General features: G+C 38.8%; 2 protein-coding genes across 3 annotated transcripts in view; both read left to right on the top strand.

The window, feature by feature from the left end:
- Window positions 1–5,108, top strand: part of snx22 (sorting nexin 22) — a 10,977-nt gene extending 5,869 nt beyond the window's left edge. Inside the window, exons 3-7 of the mRNA XM_034879239.1 lie at window positions 394–498; window positions 1,903–1,997; window positions 2,903–2,935; window positions 3,816–3,883; window positions 4,037–5,108. Coding sequence (XP_034735130.1) covers window positions 394–498; window positions 1,903–1,997; window positions 2,903–2,935; window positions 3,816–3,883; window positions 4,037–4,155 — 420 coding nt within the window. The 3' untranslated portion in view covers window positions 4,156–5,108. The remainder of the gene's footprint in view (window positions 1–393; window positions 499–1,902; window positions 1,998–2,902; window positions 2,936–3,815; window positions 3,884–4,036) is intronic.
- Window positions 5,109–7,151: 2,043 nt separating this feature from the next.
- The window catches only part of adpgk (ADP-dependent glucokinase), an 8,898-nt gene continuing 4,558 nt past the window's right edge, over window positions 7,152–11,491 (top strand). For both annotated transcript variants that reach the window (XM_034879304.1, XM_034879303.1), the window contains exons 1-4: window positions 7,152–7,356; window positions 9,237–9,471; window positions 10,805–11,030; window positions 11,142–11,204. In XM_034879304.1, the coding sequence (XP_034735195.1) occupies window positions 9,254–9,471; window positions 10,805–11,030; window positions 11,142–11,204 (507 nt within the window). In that variant the 5' untranslated portion in view covers window positions 7,152–7,356; window positions 9,237–9,253. The remainder of the gene's footprint in view (window positions 7,357–9,236; window positions 9,472–10,804; window positions 11,031–11,141; window positions 11,205–11,491) is intronic.

Here is an 11,491-nt window from a genome sequence, read left to right as displayed (position 1 = left end):
GTTTAAGTTACTTCCGCAGTGGTTGCACTTTTCCGAACCGGATGCTCTGTCCATCAATATATATACGGTCTATGGTCTAGACCATACTCTATAGTTTAAAATACCCAATAATTTCCACAAGAGCAAGCATTTAGTGCAACAGTGGCGAGGAAAAATGTCCTTTTTCAGCAGAAACCTCGACTGATGAGGAAAACCTCCTTTTTGGGACAAACCTTGGACAAACCCTGGCTCTTGGTAGGCGGTTGTCTTTCGGTGCCGGGTGGGGATGCAATGAACAGTGGAAATTCTAGTAACAATACCGATAATGGTACTATGACTAGACATAGTAGTTGTAGTAGTTCTTGGCACGCACAGATGATTGAAGGTTCATGTTGTTTCTTGTTGTGCCTGCAGCTCAGGAAGATCACCCAGACTCCAGATTTCCCGAGCAAAAGGAACCCCCATCTGAGGATCAAACCAGTGGAGCAGAGGAGGCAGGAGCTGGAAGACTACATCCAGGTAAAACATTCAGGTGTCGGCCCGGGGACCTGATTTACTAAACCAGAGATTTGACATGGCACTCAAACTAAATTAAGACCTATGTTGGGATCAAAAGTAATCCCACAATTTGGAAAGCACTATAAAGAAATCTAAAGTTTACTAACCATTCTATACAGCGACTACTAAATATTTTAATCACGTCCACATGATACAAGCCTTCCGAGATCGTGCACACGCCCCCACCCCTCCTCCAAGCAGTTGTTGGCAGCTAAGGTGAAATAGCCTAAAAATGTAGACGCATCCTAGCGTGAATGTAATTTGCAGCCAGGGTTAGTCTAGCAACTCTCTGTTGGCTTGCGAGCTGGAAAAACCAAACTCTAGTAAGGCCAATCACATTGTATATAGAGTCAGTGGGTGGGCTTAACATAATGACCGGAGAGTTGAGACGGTTCCCAGTGAATTCCCTGCTACTTGAAAATAAAGAAAATGGCTGCTACTGCTTGCGAACAGCAGTCTTTTAAATTGGCTTTTGCCGCAACTCTGGAAGACTTGGAGTTAAACTTTTCTTTGAGAAAACCTGCTTCAGTCCCCCTACAGGGTGGAAGCGGCAATGTCCCATTATGTCTTATTGGAACTACAGAGCCACTACCTGATCTGGCAAACTTGCACAGTGCAGTTATGGCCGGTAGAGAGCCGCAAAGCGAATGCAGAGGTGCTGTTTCCCCGTTACGAGTTTATGAACCACTGAAACAATTTTGGAAACATTATTTTAAGGTACGAATTCTCTAGTGTTGCTTATAAAAAAGGAAGATGTGTTAAGAGTTTTGCTGACCGGAAATGGCCAAAGTTTAATCTATCAACTAGCGTTGCTCTGGTTGGTTGTAGCGCTATCCTATTGCATGCAGAGGGAATTTAAAAGACAACCGTTTTTCCTGTTCCTCGGATAGAGCCCTGCCAATGGTGAGTTCCCACACCCAACATATTGATGTGGGTCTTATTTGTCAGGCTGAAGAAGGACAGCAGGATTTTAAAAAAAAAACATGGACTCTTCAGAAGAGGTAATTGTCTTCTCAAATTTCTGCGTAGGAAAGTCACCGGATGCCACAGTTGTCTGAACATAGCCATACCGAGAAATATAGAGAGAGTTTTGTGGGACCGATAGTCTTAGTTTTGTAGCAACTCATTTGGCAATGGTTTAAATGTAACAGACGTTTATTATTATCAAAAAGTTATGCACTAAAGCTTTAATGCTAAGTGTAAGATTTGAACTCATATACAGAATATTGAAAATGTGTTTCTGTGTTTTGCCACTTGATCAACTATTCATTCCTAAACCTTCAAAGATACAAAGCCTTGACATCAGTCAAATGATTTGTACCAAAAGTACATTTTTACGTGTTAGATTGTTCTGTGTTGTTGCAGGATATGATCTATCAAGACGAAGACGTGCCACAGGTTCTGCTGGACTTCCTCCATGTGAAACACTTTCACACAGGGATCAAGAAGAGCAGCATGGAGTAAGTCCTTCAGCCCAGACTCCACCTACTGCTCCCAGAGACGTAGTACAGGGTGCTATATTTAGCTCCTCTAATTTTTGGATTGGGGGAAATGCAGCAACATAATAACAATTTTAGAAACGTTTCCCACAGTGGTAGGGAGCAGCAGCAGCGGCTCTAACATGGTCATGGAAGGACACGTATATAGTACATGTGTGAGTGTTAAGTTCAGCCTGCATATTTGTTTCCATATATATATATATATATATATATATATATATATATATATAGATATATATAGATATATATATATATATATATATATATATATATATATATATATATATATATATATATATATATATATATATATATAGATATATATAGATATAGATATATAGATATATATAGATATATAGATAGAGAGAGAGAGAAGTTTATTGTATGTGGGTGATTTGGGCTTTTTTTTTAACAAAAAGATGTTATGTAGGGCTGGGCAATGTGGAGATCAAATCAACTCACCCAATATTTTTGACCAAATACCTCTAATCAATATTGTAGGGTTACAATTGGTACTTTTGCAAAATATTTACACTATGAGATTTGTGATAAACAATCATGAGTAATTTGGATATAATTACTAAGTGGGTAAAGCAAATATTAGAGCAGGTAGAACAGTCTGGTAAGTTCAGAACGTTATATTTTGGAGCGACCTCTAGCTCCCTCAGTGGGAGTGTTCGCCCCAAGTTTTCTGTGTCATATTACAATATCCAAATTTTAAGACTATATCTAGTCTCATAACACGATAACAATATCATATGGATATATTGCCCAGCCCTAACTTTATGTATCACACGTAGAGTAGTCCATGGAGTTATTGACAGTATCCTTTCAGGAAATCTAACAGTTATGTGCTCTAATTCCAGATCAGTTGATGATTTGGACAGTCAGGATTACAGGTGAGATCGTTCCCAGTATTTCCTGCTTGTGTCTTTGTATTTGTGCAGTTCACTACTTTGTCTACTAGAAGGGATATAGCTACTGTAGGAATACTGACTCATGTGCACAGGAGGTATGTCTTCCTTTCTCTGCAACACCATTTTTCAGGGATGACAGAAGCATTTAATGACTACAATAAAACACTTGCTATGTTATGTCTTACCTTATGAGCATGAGAATGCCTTTTTTTATTTGCAGTCCTGTAGGTTTCATATAAACCCTGGTTTAAAACCCGAGAGGTGCCAAATGAAACTCAAAGGAACTCAGTGTAAATAGCAACAGGTGTGAAAACACCTGCATGTATTGGTTTTTACGTAAGCGGACATAGTCCTGACATTACTGCTCAAATCAACACATCCTGTGTTCACGTTTTCTTCTCCCATTGAAATCAATACACTCAGGACCTACCACTTGTCTCCGAAAGAGGCGGGGCAAAGCCACTGTGAAACAGATATGTGAAATTACTCTGAGTTGGGGCGTCTCGGTTCTAAACCCTAAGCCGTTAACTGACGCTGTGCAACATGGTTACTCAGTGTGTTGCACTTATGAGCCACCCCTGAGCTCAAGCCCCTGGACTCTGATTGCCCCTTTAGGATAGACCCGGTCCGGTTTATGTCATACATACATCTGTGCCAGCACCTGACCTCCTTATCATGCGTCTGGCACATTCAACCTAAACCAGAATGTGCACATAACATGATGCATTAGTGCAAATGTACTAACAGACAAATGTGTTTTACACAAATTATAAGTCATTATTGGTATACACATTATCTTGATATTTGAAGAAGTATTACCATTGCATATGACTAATCAGTCATATTTTACTTGTTTTCTCAGTTATCCGTTACCAAATCAGCCAGTGTTGGGATTTTTTCAGGATCCTTATCTCTCTGACTGTACATCAGGTAGGAAATAAACTGCGAAATGTTAAACTGTTACTAACTAGGTGTGTATTTTGTTGTTTTGTGCTATAGTTGTTAATTGCAGAAAAAAAGCATTAAAAAGCATGACAACATTGTTTAGACAGAATAAACCCTGAGCTCTGTCTTGTCTTGCAGATCTCCCAGATATTGTTGTGGATGGGGTTCTTCAGGGTTTTTATCCCCGGGACGTCCGGGTCAGCTTCACCGCCCCCATTTTCACTGAGTCTGACCCCACCACCTCTATAGAGGCCTAACATTATAATTACACGTAAGATTCAATGTTTTCAAATAGAATATACAATACAGTCAAATACACAATGACAGCAAGAAAGAAACACACACTTGCATGCATGGTACAGAAGCAAAACAGCCTGGAATAGGTCCCCGTCTCAGGTAGTGCACCTGAATCTCATTGTATAAAGGAATCCTATCTTATCACTGGATGCTTTAGACCAAAATCAGGAGCCCCAGTGGGATTTAAATCCTAAACCCAGGCTTTGTTCCGATGCTCCAACTGTTGTTCAACCTTTTCATAGCCCTTAGAATATTAGAATCTCATGTTGAGGCCAAACACCAATATTCATATTGAAACTTAGTCACTCAATGTCTGTTTTTAGTCCGTTCAAATAGCACACAAACAGTTTTAGGGTCCCATATTGTACAAAGTGAGATTTCATTATTTTATTGTAAAGCAGGTTTATGTGCTACGTTAAATTGCTAATATTATGCTTTTTGGTTTTTGCCTTTCCTTTATTGTATTGTATATCTTTTTTGTGCACGTTTTGGGTTTACAAAGTGAAAAAGCCCAAAGTCCACCCCAAAGGGACGTACAATCTCCAGTCTTGTAGTCCAGGCACGTTTTAAGTTGGCAGTACAACAAAAATATGTTATTGTTTTTTTTTTCTAATTAAACCATGTAAATCTTTTCTGATATAACCTCTAAATACAATTATGGACCTAAAAATAAGCATAATATGAGCACTTTAATATTGTGAAAATGCTTCATTTACAGAAAAATGCCCACAGCTTGTATTCACAATCTGTGCCTTTTGAAGGAGCTGTCAGGACTTCTGTACGGTTGTGATGTCACAATGATACTATAAATAGGTAGAAAGCGCCGTTACAGTGCCGTTAGAGTCATTCCCCGGGTGCAATGAAGGTTCAGAGACTCTGAGTTCGCAACTGTGATAACGCTGACCAATCAGCAGACTTGGCTTTTTGGAGGAGAGGGTACAACGGAGCATTGCAGACAGAGGGTAAATACAGGTATATTCAGACAGACAATATAAGATAAATAATGTGTTTTTTGAACATTTAATTAAGCATGTAAACATCCTAGTGGAAAACCAGAAACAACAAATGGAGATGTTACGTGTCCACAGGCAAACGTGTCTGTTATTTCTTTTAGCGATATTGGAGTCTAGATAAATTTTTTTAAATGAAGGCACGGTGTGGAAGTGTAGAAAATCACTTGATATCCAGGCAGCTGATAGGGTTAGCTTTGTATTTTTAGATATTTCTGTCAGAGTTTAGACAGATTTATGTATAGTTTATTATATTCATGTTCATTTGTAGTAATTTGAGTTTATTGTGGCTGATATAAATTTGGTTTTTGGTGTTGGGTCGAACACAGTCAGCCTTGATGGCTCAAGCCAAATACAAATAATAAGACTTTATTTTGAAGCACCTTGTTCAATGTAAACAAATGTTTTTGGAGCTATGTGCACTTTTGTATCATCTTGTTTATATTGAAATCCTAATAAAGAATCAGACAAAACTCCTAATGTGTAAATTCTGTATTTGAACAAGATGATCAACATTCTTCTGAAAACCACAAGACACATGTTTTGATAAGTTTCTTTTTGGGCAGCCATGTTGTTAGTACTTTCCCATTTGTAGTCAACAAAGTACCCTCAGTGCATCAGGCGATATGATCACTGGTCCAGGAAGCATTAGAAAGCATCATTTTATTTATTTACAAAATGTATATTCATAAGAGTTTAACATAACTTGCTTCATCAGGACTGTGTTAATGGGATTTGATCACATTTATATGACTGACAATAACTCCACCAACTGTCATCATATTTTCATTTTAAAGTTGTCAAATGTCTTCTACCAAGGAAGCCTCGGCCTGTTGAGTAAGTGAAAAACAGACTGACTGACTTATTTAAATCTTAATATTAAGTGGTGATTTCATTGTATTGCACATTTTACTGTAGTATTACTTCAGGCAGAATGCAGCTATACAGTAGGTGTCAGTTTTCTCTACAGCTCCCACGCCTCACCTCAGCCTCCAGCGGAAAGGTTTACACGCAGCAACATGCAGCTCAGGAATAACACTTGTGCATGTTTGTCTGAGGGAGAAAAGAAGAAAAAAGAGGCTTGAATCTTTAATTATGTTATTTCGTTGTGGTTTATAGATGCACTAATGGGCCTCCTATTTGGTAAATTCAAGACCTGGTTTGACCTGTTCACTGAATGGATAAATGGAATAAAGGGAATTAGAGGCCAATGCAGTTTATAGGTGATCAAAGTAAGTACTCTTTGGAAATGAACACAACTTGTGGGGGAAAAAAAATCAATACAGCATAATATTGTTTGTTATTTCCCTTGGCAATACTGTATCGGTACACAGATGCCAGGTATCAATGTATTATTATATATATATATAAAATGTGTGTTGGTCAGATTGTCTGTTTGACAATCCCATTTTTGCAGCAATACAATTGAAGTGAGATGAACAAACAGAAGAATCAATCTTTTTTTTAGATAGAACAGATGTTGACGAAGTTTACTTTTGGGGACATTATTTGAAGTCAGGAAATATTTGAAGTTGGAAAAAAAGTAATAAATTGCAATACATCACAGAATTTTGGGGAAGGAACTACATTGTGTATGGTTATTTGTGGCGTTGTTTTCTGTAGCGCCTGCCAGAGGAGAAAAGGTGAGAGTCCATGGTGAATCTGGGTCTCCAGGAGCTCGAGAGTCCTGGATGGTGGGCAGGCACTCGTAAGTGAATGAAAGGAATTACTCTAGTAAATTACCTCAAAATTGTACTTAAGCAGCATACAGGTCTTTAGTAAATGTACGTTCAACAACTGCCACTACAAGTTTTTACTTCACTTGAGGACCTCAACACATGTTATGGTATATACTTCCCAGCTGTGTTCTAAATACTATGTACCATGAATGTATCCTGTAGTAGCGCATGCGCAGAGCGGTCAACGGAAGCCGCTTCTGCTGTGTATGTATGTGTGTGTGTGTGTGTGTGAGTGCTAGCGGTCCGAAGCTGCCGTCTGTCACAATCATTCCTCCTTCAATGACTCGTACTGACTCTACCTTCTTCAGTTACCTCTCCCTCATTCAGCACATTAAATGCTATTTAGGGGATTAACCAGGAAGCTGAATCATTTTCCTGACCAACTAAACTTGAAGCCTGCACATAATTATCGGTACGTGCCGCTTACAACTATTAAGCTACTTCAATTTTAACAGAAAGCTGTTAGTTATCAAACTGAGGTGTTAACAAAAAAGTATTTTGGCGCTACCCTAAATCAGATTGCTCGCTAAGCGGAGCTACAAGCTAATTGCTTCTGCCAGATTAGCAATGATAAACTGAAGCCAAGGATACACCCTGTGTGCTGGTGCTAGCATGTTAGCTACCGGATTGTACACGTTAGCAGGAATTTAACCCCTGTATTATGTATCATAAAGTTACATGGCATAGCTGCAGCTTAAAGGGCAGTGCCACTCAGTGGGTTCAATATGCTTGTCCCAGTACTTCTGGGTACTAGCAGGTACCATTGAAGACTAAAGTTGGGAACCTGCACTGTCATGCAGCTGCAAATGTGGAGCTCATCAACTGAGTTAAAGAGTGTAGATTATCTGCAAAAGGGGTCGATATATCATTATGTACAATTAACTCTATATACAGTATTACTATCTTTCTATTGTCTCAGTGTCGTCAAATGTAATTGTGTATATTAGCCTACTGTGTATATACTTCATTGGCGGCTGGTGACTTTAAAAAATTTCAGTTTATGTACAAGTGTATATTTTATATCCCTCTGGCCTCTTAAAATAGAGGAGCAACCTCCTCTGCCTCTATGGAGCAGCCTCTTCTCATTTTATATATTCTTTTTATATACATTTTATTATAGACCTATATATTTATATTTGTTGTCAAAGTAGTATGATGTTAATGTAACTTTGTACAGCTTTTGGGTTTTTAGCTGTGTTTCTATGTCTGGGCAAGTAAAATTAAGAGCAATGAACATTTTTTGCATTGGAGAGATACAATGTCTTAAATTGTAGAAAATGTAATATATTTACATATAATAATAGGTTTTGTTGGACAAAAAAATACACATTTGATAATTTGACCTTTTGCTCTAGGATAATGTGATGGTCATTTTCACAGTTTTCTTATCAAGAAAATATATATGAATAGGATGACACACATCAGGATCTGCTGCAACTAGTACAATTATTGTTATATATATTGTAGAAAACATCTTAAAACCCCCTTTACATTATCGCAAGGCACAAGGTCACGTTAAAAATTGCCTTTTTTTGTCCGTTAGTTGGTTTTTTTTTTTTTTTTTTAAGATAACAGTAAAAAAAGTCTTTGATTCCAGATTGTTGAATGTCAATATTTTTCTAGTTTCTTCTCTCCTTTGTGAAAGTAAACTGAATATCTTTGATGTGTGGACAAAACAAGACATTTGAGGACGTCATCTTGGGTTTTTGGGAAACACTGATCCTCATTTTTCACCATTTTCTGTCATTTTATAGACCAAACAACTAATTGATTAATCGAGAAAATAATCAACAGATTAATCGACTATGAAAATAAAATTAGTTGCAGCCCTATACTACAATAAAAGACCAACAAAAGTGGCAAATTCTCACATTTAAATTCCCAAAACATCAAATGTTTGACGTTTTTCCTTTAAAAAAGTACTATAGTATTATCAAAATAGCTGCTGATTAATTTTCTTTTAAACAACTAATCCATTCATCAACTTAATGTTTCTGCTCAAATTCAAACGTCTGTAATTCAATATTGTTTAGCAGTTTTTAGCAAAATCATATGATAATAGGATGGTATTAATCCAGTTTTTGTTGTCCAAGTTCATTATGACAAGCCCGTTTTAATCAAAGACCAATACAATCAGTCAAAGGTTTAGTTTTACACATATGAGTTTGATTTTGTCTTTTATACTGAACATTGTTACGCTCCATCACCGATTACAACAACGAATCAGTTGATTACTTTTGAATGCTGATGGTAGAGACAAGTGACAAGTGTCCTGTTGTTGTGTTGTTGCAGGAGAGTGTGGGAGCATCATGTGGAGGAAGGCCTTGGCAGCGGCCCTGCTGGCGTTAGCTGTTGGTTATTTCTACTATGGAAGCCCTGACCTGCCAGAGCAGATTCTGCATCACATCAGCCTGCCAAACTTTCAGTCGACTTCTCAGAGTCAGAACAGTGTGGAGCAGGTGATCTCCGCTGCCTGGGAGACTCTGATAACCCTGCCGACCCGACAGTGGAGCAAAGTGGCAGTAGGGTGAGTTACAGCGTTGAACTGATGAATGTCTTTCTGTTTTCTGAAGTTGACCTACTTGATCTCCTGCACACTGTGGCATGTTGAGAGGCTTCTATGCTAGTTTGAAGGAATGTGTTGACACGTCGAGTCAGTCCATTTACTGTCTTTACCTAGCCTATAGCCCTTAGGCGGCTTTAGAATAGCCAACCCACTGGGTCAAGGTGGAATGTGATGATTGGCTGGACCTGAAGTACTGCCTACCAGAGGGATGGACAGAATGTATCTAAGTGAAATGGGAAAATTAACATGAAGTGCCTTTTAAAGTCTCAGTGGAATGGCATTTAAGGCATCTCTATCTTTCATGATTTAATTTAGTTTAATTATTTGTGAAATACAAATATGTGGGTGGGACTCATTACAAGAGGGATTTGTATTAAATCTTTAAAGTGCTCATATTATGCTTATTTTCAGATTCATAATTGTATTTAGAGGTCATATCAGAATAGGTTTACATGTTTTCATTTTCAAAAAACACCATATTTTTGTTGTACTGCACATGTACTGCATCCTCTTTTCACCCTGTGTGTTGAGTTCTCAGTTTTAGCTACAGAGTGAGGCATCTCACTTCTGTTAAATCTTTGTTGGCACTCGCACATGCTCAGTTGGTAGGTAAGGACTACTAGCCAGTCACACGCAGAGTATGAGAGCAAGGCATAGTAGCAGCTAGACGAGCATTATAACGTGTGTTACAAAGTGACGCATGTTTGTCATGGAAGTAAAGGTTGGAATACAACAGAGCTGTTTGGAGCAGTTTGTGAACAGTGTTTTCTCTTGGAGACGGAAAGGGCCTTTGGGGAGGATTCACAGGATCACTGTGTCTTTAAAACAAGCTGACTGTTTCCATTTTTGAGGATATAATATTAATAATAATAATGTTATAATGTATACTTTATTAGTCCCGCAAGGGGAAATTACAATATACACTCTGTTATTTTTACACACAGGCCTGAAGTACACACACTTGCTCAGTACCTAAACATGAACTACTGGAGAGATGTCAAAGTGAAGGGGCTGCCCATGGAAAGGCGCCCGAGCAGTTGGGGGTGTGTCTGTAACTGCACAAACCCCAGTGATACACATAGTTAGCATTACGTTACTTAGTGACATACTTACCGTCCTTAACAGCTGTTCATTTCTCCAATGTTGGCAATTTAGTCTGCCGTGGCTACCAGCTGAAAAGTGAATACTGTATATCCCCCACGGGGTTATTTGGGGTTAAAGCCAGATGAAAATGAAGTTATTACTATTACTATCAAATAAACCGCACTCCGTCTTTCTCTCCACGTTTTTTAAGGGTGAACGCCTGTGTCGATGTGGTCGTCTCAGGAGTGGGACTGCTGCAGGCTCTGGCTGTGGATCCTGGCACCGGCATGGATCATGAAGTCTTGCACTCCAAAGAGGACCTGAAGGAAGCCTTCATCCATTTCATGGAGCGTGGAGCCGCTGCCGAGCGCTTCTTCAGCGACAAGGAGGCCTTTCAGAGGATTGCACGTGCGGCAGCGGAGTACCCCGGTGCGAAGGCAAGGCGACCTTACTCCCCAAACTTCTTGATGTTTGATTAAGTCTGTTTTTGTTTTTTTGTTTTTTAAATGTCCTTCCTTCTGGTAAACTTTAATTTTGTTTTCTTCCAGCTGTATGTGGGAGGGAACGCTGCCCTCATTGGTCAGAAGCTCGCCACCTACCCTGATCTGATGGTAGCATGTTTATTTTTCTGTTGTAAACTCTTACACACAACAATTAATGAGCTTTTAAAGAACCCCAATTAAGCAAACCTAGAAGATTCAAGCTGGTTAGTTAGTATGTTTTGGGTGCTTCATTTTGCAGAAATTCTTAGAAAAGTGGTCTTAAGAACTAATAAACATGGGAAAACATATTCTTTAGGACACATTCTTTCACACAGTCTACGTTGGCCGTCTTTCCATTCATTTTACATGGAGGTAGTGAGTTTTGGCTGCGCAGGGTTTGCCAAAGGGGGGGGGGG

Source organism: Etheostoma cragini, chromosome 8 (genome assembly GCF_013103735.1).
Source record: "Etheostoma cragini isolate CJK2018 chromosome 8, CSU_Ecrag_1.0, whole genome shotgun sequence".
Classification (NCBI taxonomy): domain Eukaryota; kingdom Metazoa; phylum Chordata; class Actinopteri; order Perciformes; family Percidae; genus Etheostoma; species Etheostoma cragini.
This window is presented reverse-complemented; position numbering and strand designations above follow the sequence as displayed.